This window comes from Anomaloglossus baeobatrachus, chromosome 4, assembly GCF_048569485.1.
Source record: "Anomaloglossus baeobatrachus isolate aAnoBae1 chromosome 4, aAnoBae1.hap1, whole genome shotgun sequence".
In the NCBI taxonomy this organism is placed as follows: domain Eukaryota; kingdom Metazoa; phylum Chordata; class Amphibia; order Anura; family Aromobatidae; genus Anomaloglossus; species Anomaloglossus baeobatrachus.
Window position 1 is genome coordinate 233664352 of NC_134356.1, and position 12703 is coordinate 233677054.

The 12703-nt window shown below is 40.6% G+C and overlaps 1 protein-coding gene across 2 annotated transcripts in view; it reads left to right on the plus strand.

The window, feature by feature from the left end:
• Window positions 1-12703, plus strand: part of CFAP54 (cilia and flagella associated protein 54) — a 680590-nt gene that overhangs the window by 411407 nt on the left and 256480 nt on the right. For both annotated transcript variants that reach the window (XM_075344744.1, XM_075344743.1), the window contains exon 41: window positions 10792-10947. In XM_075344744.1, coding sequence (XP_075200859.1) covers window positions 10792-10947 — 156 coding nt within the window. The remainder of the gene's footprint in view (window positions 1-10791; window positions 10948-12703) is intronic.

The window sequence follows — 12703 nt, forward strand, 5'->3', positions numbered from 1 at the left end:
TTCCTCCCCTGTGGGCCCTGAACTCACAAGAGACGAGACAATTATTACCAGGTATAGAATTTGCCCCCCAGGCTTGACATATCTTTTCCCCACCTTGTAGGTATATCAAATATAACAATAAACAAGTAACTGTAGAACAAGTTTTCCCTTCTGGGAAATTTTTGGCTCTTTTCGCCATGCTGATGACTTCCCCTTTTCCTAGCCAAACTGTTGAGCTCCCTAGTCACCCTCCTTAGAGTATACGTTCTAGCCCCAGATTCACATGAGTCACATGAACGAGCCTTAAATAATATGTCGAAAATAGTACAGTATGACAAAACCTCTATAAGAACTTCAAGTCCAACTTAGCTCTATTTTCTGGTGGCCGTCCCAGCACTCAGAGCAGACAGATCCACTTCATTTACGCCTGGAAGTCGTTCCTGGACAAAGGCGAGTGAAAGTAAGAATGAAAGTGAATCTGGAAGGGAAACTGAAAGTAAGCGTGAGACTGAATATGCGAGAGAAAAAGAGTGAGACAGAGCGCGTGTGGCACTGAAAGTGAGCGTGAGACTGAAAATGAAACTGAGTATGGGAGTGAGTGTGAAACTGAAAGTAAGCGTGAAACTGAAAATGAGACTGAATATGTGAGGGGGGAAAGGAGAAAAAAAAAAAAAAGTGTGGGACTGAGAGTGAGTGTGAGACTGAACGTTAGTGTGAGGATGAAAGTGAAACTGAATATAGGAGTAAGACTGAAAGTGAAACTGAAAGTAAGCGTGAAAGCGAAACTGAACATGAGAGAGTGAAATCAAGAGAGCGAGAGAGTGCGAGAACAGGACCAGCAATATCTAGTTCAGTTCAGTTATCATGAACCATTTCCAACAGTTAGTCTCTGTGTTCCGAGCGAGGATTATTTTGTTGTATTGGGCTCAATCTCCTTTCCTCTCTACTCTCCACCCGCGATTGCTCCTCAAAGCTTCTCGGGTCTTTCCCTGGGCCTCTTGGAGATCCTCCTCTGCTGGTCCCTTCTCCATTATTTCCTCTTTTTTGTCCATCAGCCCGATTCTTATCCTGTTCTGCCATGAGAGTACGCTCTGCTTATTTAAAGTCTTTGTAATATGCAAACGAGCCATTAAGATTTCTGACTTTCAGTGTGGCAGGGTATAGCAGTTGGCACTTGACTTTTTTGTTATACAGGAATGAACATACTTTGCTGAATTCTTTTCTCTTTCTGGAGACTTCTGCTGTATAATCGCCGAAAATTAGCAGTCTGTTGCCTTGGTAATGCAATGGTCGCTGTCTGTCTCTAAAGGCCCTCAGTATTTCCTCTTTATGTTTATAATCAAGATATTTGACTATCACTTGTCTAGCTCTCAGCGGGGCTTTCTTGTTTGGGTTTGGATCCTCTCCCCTATTCGCTTCTTGTTGTCTTAGTGGTCCCACTCTGTGCGCTCTTTCCACTCTGAATTTAGCCTTAATGCCCAGGGCCTGAGGTAACTCGTGTTCACATATGTTATCCAGCTGTCCCAAAGATACCGATTCTGGCAGCCCCACAATGCGCAAATTATTTCGCCTTGATCGGTTCTCCAAATCTTCCGCTTTATCTCTCAAATAATCATTAGATTTCACTAGAGCTGCTATTTGCTCTTGCATAGCCATTATTTTCTCCTCTGAGTCAGATATTCTCTGCTCTGTTTCTGCCAGTCTAGATGCATGTCCACTAATCTGCTTTTGCATAGCTGCTAGGGATGTTTGTATGGCTGTTTCAATGGCCACTTTAATCTCTTTTGACAGATGTGATGTCACTTCGGCAGCCAATTTTTTATAATCAACATTGAGCTCTTGTGCATGCTTGTCTTGGCCTGCAGGTGGTGCTGGTTTCTTAGTTCTCTTATTCTGTGCTGGAGATTTTCCACCCTCCCCCATTTGTTTACAGTATTTAGATAATGGTGTGGCCGGCTGTTTCTTGTTTACTTTAGAAGGAGTGTTACTGTTTCTGACATGCAGCTTCTGCTGGCGTTGATCATGATTAGACACCTTATACTGCGTGTCTGAGTGATCAGTCCGGTCTCCTGCGTCTCTGTGCACTCTTTGCTTGCTGCACTCCTCCTCCTCTCTCTCTCTCTCGTTCCTCCATGTCCCCTTCCTCTATTCATTGTGTTTCTCCCTCTTCAATCCCCTGCAGCGATTTCTCTCCTGCTCCATCCTCCCCCGACCCCCCGCTCTCATCTCCTTCACTTCTCCCTCTCCTGCCTTCCATTACCACATCTTGCACTGGGGACTCTGGCTCCTCCTCCATCAGGCTCATCGGCGCCATGACAGTCTCCTCTTCTCCACGCCGGCAGTCAGGATCTCCATTCCTCCAGGTCCCCTCACCACCACCAGCACTCCTCAGTAAGTACCACTCCATAGCTGCTTGCTTCCTGCTACCAGACGTGCTGCTCTCTGCTCGCTCACTTGCCCGGGTATGCTGTTTATCGTCGGTTTCTCAGAGGGGTGTCGGGAGCTTCCCCTCTATGCTACCTCCTCAGCCAGGACCGGATCCGGAAGTCCAGGTTTCCTAAACCATCCCAGCTATATGTTTATCCAGCTTCCTCTTGAAGATTTCCATTGATGGAGAGCCCGCTATAGAATCATAGAATGGTAAAGTTGGAGTGAACCTTAAAGCCATCAGGTCCAACCCCCTATGAGCATAGGTTTTCCTAAATCATCCCAGCTATATGTTTTTCCAGTTTCCGCTTGAATATTTCCATTGATGGAGAGCTCACCACCTCCCATGGTAGCATGCGCCCCTCTCTGACTGCCCTCACTGTCAGAAAGTTTCTCCTAATGTCTAATCTGAATCTCCTTCCTTTTAGTTTCATCCCATTGCTTTTTGTACTTCCTTGTGCTAATAAGAATAGGGTAGTTCCCTCTGCACTGTGACTACCTTTCAGATATTTATAGACCACTATTAAGTCTCTTCTCAGCCTTCTCTTTTGCAAACTAAACACTTCTAGTTCTTTTAGCTGGTCTGCATATGACATGGTTTGTAGATTTTCTACCATCCTGGTTGCTCTTCTCTGGGCTTGCTCCAATATATTGATGTCTTTCTTGAATTGGGGTTCCCATTCTTGAATTGTAGCATGATTCTTGAATTGGCACAAACCATTCCTACATAGAAAGTTTAAGTGGACCCTGTCAGCTCCATCTTTAGAGAATGTTCACTTATCCTCTATCCCTCCTTCTGTGGGATCAATACAAGCAGCACATGCCAACCAGCAGCTAAAGCTCCTCTATATGTCAGGCACAAGCCTCACATAAGACACAGTAGGGACAGCATTATCAGTGTATCTCTGCACAGCAAAATTAATTTTAAAAACATCCAATTATACAAATGTTTAATTATCCATTGATTAAACCTCACTTTTGTACATGGGACAACCCCTTTAAACATCTACCTGTTTTAAAAACTTTGGACTAAGTTGTGTGTACATACCTTTACTTCTCTGGATAAAACCAGTCTTGGACTTAATCCCAATACATCCTTCTGTGTCTGTAAAGGTGGTTCTTTCATAATCAGTTTATTTCTTTTACTAAACATTAAGGTTTTACTTGTAAGAAGACACTTATGGACTTTATCAATTACATAGTTACATAGTTACATAGTTACTTAGGTTGAAAAAAGACCTAGGTCCATCTAGTTCAACCTTCCTCCACCAGTTGTACATTTAGTCACTAAGTCATTTATAACCAACAATGTTTTGTGTACTGAGGAAATCATCCAGCCCTTTTTTAAAAGCTGTTATAGTATCTGCCATTACTACCTCTTGTGGTAGGGCATTCCACAGTCTGACCGCTCTAACTGTAAAGAACCCTTTCCTATTTTGGTGTCGGAATCGCTTTTCTTCCACTCGCAGTGAGTGCCCCCTGGTCCTCAGTATTGTTTTCGGAAGAAATAAGTTATGTGCCAGTCCTTTATATTGACCACACATGTATTTATACATATAAATGAGATCTCCTCTGAGACGTCTTTTTTCTAAGCTAAACATATCTAACTTTTTCAATCTGCCATCATATGGGAGGCCTTCCATTCCTTGTAATAGTCTAGTTGCCCGCCTTTGAACTGACTCTAACTTCTGAATGTCCTTTTTAAAATGTGGAGCCCAAAACTGGATCCCGTATTCCAGATGTGGCCTTACAAGTGATTTATAGATGGGTAACAATACGTTGGGATCACGGGATCTAATCTCTCTTTTTATACACCCTAGAATCTTGTTTGCTTTAGCAGCTGCTGCCTGACATTGAGTGCTGCTGCTCAGCTTATTTGTAATTAGAATACCCAAGTCCTTCTCCTGTTCTGTAGTCCCGAGTTTACTTCCATTTAATGTATACGCAGCTATAGGATTACTCCGTCCTAGGTGCATTACTTTACATTTATCAACATTAAATCTCATTTGCCAAGTATCTGCCCATTCTGACATCTTATCCAGATCTTTTTGTAATATTGTACTATCCAGGTCAGTTTTTAATATCCTACATAGTTTGGTGTCATCGGCAAAGACTGACACTGTACTATCAATCCCATCCACAAGGTCATTAATATAGAGAGTAAAAAGAATTGGTCCTAGCACAGATCCCTGCGGCACCCCACTGCTGACTATAGCCCATTTAGAGAATGTAGCATTTATGACTACTCTTTGTTTCCTATCTTTTAGCCAATTCCTTACCCAGTTGCATATTGTGTCCCCTAGTCCTTGCTTCTGGAGCTTTAGTATAAGGCTATTATGTGGTACAGTATCAAATGCCTTTGCAAAGTCCAAATAAATCACATCAGCTGCATTACCAATATCCAGGTTTGCACTTACCCCCTCATAGAACCCCAACAGGTTGGTTAGACACGACTTATCTTTCATGAATCCATGCTGTTTGTCAGTTATCATATTATTTTCTGCAATATATTTTTGCATGTCATCCCTTAAAATGCCCTCAAAAACTTTGCATACTACTGATGTCAGGCTTACTGGACGGTAGTTGCCTGGATCTACCCTCTTACCTTTCTTAAATATCGGTACCACATCAGCAATCCTCCAATCCTGAGGCACCAACCCTGTTACAAGTGAGTCTAAAAAGATGAGATACAGCGGTCTGTCGATTACGGAGCTCAATTCCCTCAATATTCGTGGATGAATGCCATCTGGCCCTGGGGATTTGTCAATGTTTAATTTACTCAGACGTAGGCGTACTTCATCTTGTGTTAAATTAATTATATCGGGTGGTGGACTTTGATTTTTCACTTGTTGAATGATCCCTGGTACAGTCAGTTCCTTGGTGAACACAGATGAGAAATGCCTATTTAATATCTCAGTTTTTTGTTTGTCCTCTATAACTAACTTGTTATTATATTTTAAGGGTCCGATACTATCCTTTGTTTTCCTTTTGGCATTAATGTATTTATAAAAGATTTTGGGATTTATTTTAATGTCATTGGCGATTTTTGTTTCAGTAGCTAGTTTTGCTTGTTTGATTTCTTTTTTGCATTGCCTATTGATATCTTTATACTCCTGCAATGCTATTTCTGTATTCTCAGCCTTTAAGATGTTAAATGCCCTTTGTTTTTGTTTTATTATACTTTGTACAGTCTTATTTATCCATAGTGGTTTCTTTTTATTCCTGGACATTTTATTACCAGAGGGTATAAGTTTTTTACAGGACTCTAGCAGTATATCCTTAAACTTACCCCATTTATGTTCGGTATCCCCAGTTACCATGACTCTGTCCCAATCTACACATTTAAGCTCTTCCCTTAATTTGTTGAAATCAGCTTTCCTAAAATTCCAGGTTTTAGCATTCCCCCTTTGAAATGTTCTATTGAATATTATGTCGAAGCTTACCATATTATGATCGCTGGTGCCCAAGTGCTCCCGGACCTGTAGATTTGAAATTGTATCCGGTCTATTTGACAGGACCAGATCTAGCAAATTATCTCCCCTGGTCGGTTCATCTACCATCTGAGAGAGGAAATGGTCCTGAATGGTAGATAAGAACTTACAGCTTTTAGCAGAACCAGAAGATTCTATGTCCCACTGTATGTCTGGATAGTTGAAATCCCCCATAATAAGAACCCGATTATTATTATTAGCTGCCTTTTCAATTTGTTCCAGCATTTCACCCTCTATTTGTTCAGGTATGTTAGGAGGCTTATAGCAAACTCCAATTAGCATTTTTCCATTATTCCCCTCCCCATGTACATTTACCCATACTGACTCTACATTGTTGCTGTTCCCCTCAATGTCATCATACAACACAGGTTTTAGGTTAGATTTGATAAATATACACACCCCACCACCTTTTTGGCCTTTCCTGTCCTTCCTAAATGTACTATAACCCTGTATGTTTGTCACCCAGTCATGGCTTTCATCCAGCCAGGTTTCCGTAATGCCCACCACATCATAATCCATGGTTGACATAAGAGTCTCCAATTCATTCATTTTGTTTGCAAGACTTCTTGCATTTGCCAGTAGACATTTAATCCTATTAACACCTTTATTACTCCTAGCCTCCCTACGTTCCTTGTATGTCCCATCCCCCCCTAATCCTTCATTGACCCCTACCGTCTCCCTGTCTCTATCTGCTCTATCTATCCCCTTATTTGCTCCACTACCCTCCCTCCCCCCCGATCCTAGTTTAAAAGCTCCTCCATCCGTCTGACCATTTTCTCCCCCAGCACAGCTGCACCTTCCCCATTGAGGTGCAGCCCGTCCCTACCGTAGAGCCTGTAGCCGACTGAGAAGTCGGCCCAGTTCTCCATGAACCCGAACCCTTCCTTCCTGCACCAATTTCTAAGCCACATATTTATCTCCCTAAGCTCCCGCTGTCTTTCTAGTGACGCTCGTGGCACCGGTAGTATTTCTGAAAACACCACCTTGGAGGTCCTGGACTTCAGCTTCTCTCCTAGTTCCCTGTAATCATTTTTAAGGACCTTCCACCTGCCTCTAACTTTGTTATTAGTACCAATGTGCACCATGACCGCTGGGTTTTCCCCAGCCCCACCCAGCAATCTGTCTATCCGATCCACAATATGCCGAACCCGAGCACCCGGCAGACAACACACTGTTCGGCATTCACGGTCTCGGCGACAGATGACCCTGTCTGTCCGCCTAATTATAGAGTCCCCTACCACCAACATCTGTCTGGGCTTTGCTGCACTCCTATTTCCCTCCTTCCTACAGCAGTTGTTTTCCTGGTTGCTAGGAGCAACGTCCTGCTGTAGTGACCCTAGTCCAGGCCCTTCATTCCTAATATCAGCCAAACAGGCATATTTATTAGGTTGTGCCAGGTCAGGACTAGGCTCCCTGACACTTTTCCCCCTACCTCTTCTTCTAACTGTTACCCAGCTACCTACCTCTGGGTCCTGATCTTCCCCACTTCCACCCTCCTCCATATCACTGGCCCCAGCCAGAGAAAGCTCAGTGAGCTCTAAACTCCTCTCCAGGTTTGCAATGCCCCTTAGTGTTGCAAGCTGCTTATTTAGATCAGTTACCTTGGCTTCCAAACACGCAACATGCTTGCATCGAGTGCAGACATATTCACCCTCGAACGGCTGCTCAAGGCATGCATACATCTGACAAGATACACACCTGGTAGCATTGTCCATGGAGCACCTATCAAATGGGGATCAACAGTAAAGTAGAAAAACAAAGAGAAAAAAACGAAAGAAACCCAATGGGAAACGTCTAAGGATAAATTCAAACTATGTTCTTGTGTCAAACTATGTAATTGTGTTGAAACTATGCACTTATCTTAAATTCAGCACTTGACTTGAATTCAGCACCTCGCTCGCTCAGCACCTCGCTTGTGCTGGGTGGTTCATATAGATGTACAATGACTATCAGAAGCTGCTAGAAGCTTCTAGAAACAGGTGTGACTAATCCTACTAATTAAATCACAAGACTAACTTTTTTTTTTTCACAGAATCACAAACAGACACACAATTCCCTAATGAAATTCAACAATTACAGTTATCACCACTATGTAATTGTGTTGAAACTATGCACTTATCTTAAATTCAGCACTTGACTTGAATTCAGCACCTCGCTCGCTCAGCCCCCTCGCTAGTACTGGCTGGTTTATATAGATGTACAATGAGTATCAGAAGCTGCTGGAAGCTTCTAGAAACAGGTGTGACTAATCCTACTAATTAAATCACAAGACTAACCTTTTTTTTTTTTTTTTTTTTTTTTTTTTTTTTTTCCCTTTTCACAGAATCACAGACACACAATTCCCTAATGAAATTCAACAATTACAGTTATCACCACTATGTAATTGTGTTGAAACTATGCACTTATCTTAAATTCAGCACTTGACTTGAATTCAGCACCTCGCTCGCTCAGCCCCCTCGCTAGTACTGGCTGGTTTATATAGATGTACAATGAGTATCAGAAGCTGCTGGAAGCTTCTAGAAACAGGTGTGACTAATCCTACTAATTAAATCACAAGACTAACCTTTTTTTTTTTTTTTTTTTTTCCCTTTTCACAGAATCACAGACACACAATTCCCTAATGAAATTCAACAATTACAGTTATCACCACTATGTAATTGTGTTGAAACTATGCACTTATCTTAAATTCAGCACTTGACTTGAATTCAGCACCTCGCTCGCTCAGCCAATGTTGCTTTAAAACCTCAGTCTTTTCCAAAGATTATGTTGTTTTCTTTTAGCTTATTTTACGCCTATTGTATTTCTTACAATTTTAATTATTTTTGCAAATAGATGTCATATTTTTCTTCCACCCACATAGCACTGAAGTAAAAATATTTTAAAAATATAACAATTGCATAGAAATGAAACTGGCAGGATATAATTGTTTTTTTAAACTCCAAGGGAAACACACTTATTATTTAGGAAATAAAGTGCCCAAAAATATTTACTTTGTAAACTATACTTGTGATGTACATAATAATCTTATATTGGGTACTACCATACTTTGGAACACTTCCTATGAAAGTATACAAAGGCTATTTTTGTATTAAACTTTGCATATCATCCAAAAGTCTAAACATTTCTTTTATGCAATTTTAGCTAAGAAAGTTGTGACATTTTTAATTTTTATGTTACGATCTTATTCACTTTTCAAAAGGAACCTGTCTATAGATTCATGCTGCCCAAAACACAGACAGCATATATCAGACATTGGATGCACAATTGTAGTCTGTTATGTTTGAAAAGCCTTCTCCCACCATGCTTCACATCTGACAGTACTGTTTATGTACACAGTATTTCAGAGTAAGGGTTCATTCAGTTGTTCATGTGCATCAGTCCGGTTTTGAACTACAAAACGGACTGGCCACGGATGACAGCTCATTTCTATAAGGCAGTCATGGTGCGGATGGCAGAGCCGCGGCCAGTCCATGCATTTAAGTCCGAGACCAAACCAATGTACACAGACGTCTGAAAGAGCTATAAAACATCCTGCCTGCAGTCTCACAGCCAATGTTGGATTCATGTTGCCCAAAGCTTGGGCAGTAAATCTGATAACAGGTTCCCTTTAAGTGTGGTCAAAAAAAGTGTGTGTGAGTACCTAGTTCTTAGTTCAGTTGGAGGTAAAAAGTGAAAAAAAACATTAAAGTATTTTATATATATATATATATATATATATATATATATATATATAGGTGCACTAAATTTATCGAACATTGTACAAGACTAATTACATATACTTGGTGAAAAATCACTGACTAAAAATTAATTCATGATAAATTGCCCCCATAGTGCCTCTGTAATCTGTGTCAAAAATTTTCTGAATATAGCCTTAAGAGCCGTTATATCGAGGACTCGTCTGGTTTAGGTCCCCTTCACACGTCCGTGTGTATGGTATGTGTGTTGTTCGTTTTCACATGTACTGGAGGCTTTTTTTTATTTATTTTTTTAATAAATTGGTGAATGAGGGCTTGAGGGGGGATTGTATTTTTAACTAAATTATTTTTTTTAGTGTTTTTTGTTTCTATTTCCATCCACTTTTTTAGTAATGGGTGTGTCTGATTGACACCTCTCCATTAGAGACACTAGGGCTTGATAACAGCTGTCAATTCACAGCTGGCATCAACACAATAAACCATTAGCTAGATTGCCACCACACCAAGGCAATTGGGAAAAGCTGAACTGAGCACCAGAATTGGCGCATCTAATGGGTGCACCACTTTTGAGGCAGCTGTGGGCTGCTATTTTCAGGCTGGGAAAGGCCCAATAACCATGGGCTTTCCCACTCTAATAATACTAGCCCCCAGCTGTCTGCTGTACCTTGGGTTGGTTTTCAAAAATGAGGGGGACACCACGCCATTTTTTTAAAAAAATATTTATATAAATAATAAAAAAAAGCTTGCGATCACCTCTATTTTTAATAATTAGCTAAGGTAAATTTGACAGCTGAGGGTTGCAGCCTGCAGCTGTTGCCTTACCTTTGCTGGGTATCTGTCTGTCTATCTATCGATCTATCTATCAAGCATTTATCTATATTTTTCCTGGCTTTGCATATCTTTTACACATAAAAAAATATTCATTTCAGTATCATGCCTTTTTTCCTGGTTCTATCCACACAGATGTTACACAGATGATACATGGATGAACAAAACACATGTGTTTTTTAAATGGACGTGTGAATGGGGCCTTGTATAGAATTTTATCTTGACGCTAGCTAATACTTGAATACATGGAAGCAATTTTGAGGGTACAATAGTTTGGAAACAATTAATTAAACATTAGTAAACGTCTTAGTTAATCTAAGAAATGATTGGATGTAATACTATGTAAAAACCATGATTTCCTCTCATTACAGGCCCTGTACTTCCATATCTTCCTCTGAATGAGTTGGATACATTAACTTGCTTTCGTGAAAGTTTACAGAAATCGAAATACTCAAGCCGAGCCTTGAAACACAGCAGAAAACTTCTCACTTTGTTCTTAGCTTACGGTCAAGGTTCACAAATCCAGGGTAAATGTTGTGTCTGTGAATGCAAAATGATAACATGTAAAAAAGGTAGATTGTACTTGTATTATAATCAGTATCTCTGAGCTGAGAGAACTCGATTCTCCACAGGTTAACATAATGTGGACACGCATCTAGCAAATAAGAGAAAGACCAGTGCGATCCGTTATCCAATGCCTCCACGGACAGTCATCCAATACAACAGATATGTTAGCATTCTGGCAATATAGTAAAACGTCAAAACTGGGTCTCAGACTACATTGTTATAAATTACTTCCAGAATGATTTGCTGGAAAAAAGTGTACAAAAGTTGACAAAGCCTCCTAATTAGCTGTGACAGATTACAAGAGATCAGTGTCGCAAGAACTCCAGCCCTTTTCAACTGCCATTAATTCCTTCCGTTATTAATGAACGCAGAGCTATTTATTGCAGATTTTCTTTATCAAGAATTATATATACCAATCACAATATTGCAATTAAGAAATAACCATTGATTTTTCTGACAGTAAAATGTAAAGGAAAAGTATTCACTGATGAATCATTATGCTCATAAGGATAGGATTGTTTAGACACATGTGGAACTACATGTCACTAATGTCTAGGAATAGAGCACATCTCTTGTTAGAATCAGTGCAAAAACACAGCACTGTGATTGCTACACATGCTGTAAGAGCTTCCTGCCTGACTACTATCAGCTGCCCACAATGGCTCAAGCATATAGCCTTATTTCATCTACTTTTTATATGAAGTCATAACAGGACAGCCATAGGACTGCTCACCATTAAAACGCAATGGTAACAAGTTGGACTCTAAAAAAAAAAAAAAGTTTGTCTCAAGAAGACATAAAGCATTGAGACTTTCGGTGATTGATATCCACCTTTCTGTGCAAACTGAAACCTCAGTGCTTGCTACCACCAAATCTTGCAGCAGGTCTTTTGCAGTCACTCAGGGGCTTTCAATCCCCTGCCTCCTCAGGAGTCTGGTGTCAGCCAGTGATAACGTCTTCTTTCTGCTACATCTAGGTAGTATAGCCATTGACTTTGTACATGCAAACTATGCTTCTACCTGTATTTCTAAGAACACAGTCTTTGCTAGTGTTTTGTATCATTTTCTTTGTGCAAGCTAATGACTGCTTTTCACAACCTTTTTGATTACTTTCCAATATTAGTCACAGATCTGTATAAACCAGGTAGTTAATGTTTTTTTCTCAGCGACTAGAGTACATTTCATGAGTAAGTTACACCTCTAAATTGGCATACTCTTTCATGATTGTGGTGGGCACGCATAGCTACTCCCCCTCCCACCCTAAACTCCAAATGATACAATATACTGTGCAACCTCCGATGTATGGGAAAATATATTGCATTTTACAACAGAATTCTTGTGTATTACACTTTAAAGGGAATCTGACACCAGATGTTGCTAGCCCACCAGTGACCAGCATGATGTCGGGAAGAGACCCTAATTCCAGTGATATGTCACTTTACTGGGTGCTGCAGTTTTGCTAAAATCACTGTTTTGGCTGTTGCAGGTCTACCATTTCTCTGAATGCTGAGCTCTGTATAATCCCGTCCACAACGCTGGATAACAGATTTTGGTGTACACTATGCATAGGTATAAAGCTACCAATCAGTGGTGGGGGGCTACCAATCAGTGGTGGGGGTGCACTTGGACTTCATTGAAACAGGTTAACTGTCCTCTAGCAATAATTTCCTATTAATAAAAGTATGATTTTATCAAAACTATAGCAAGAAGCCCACAT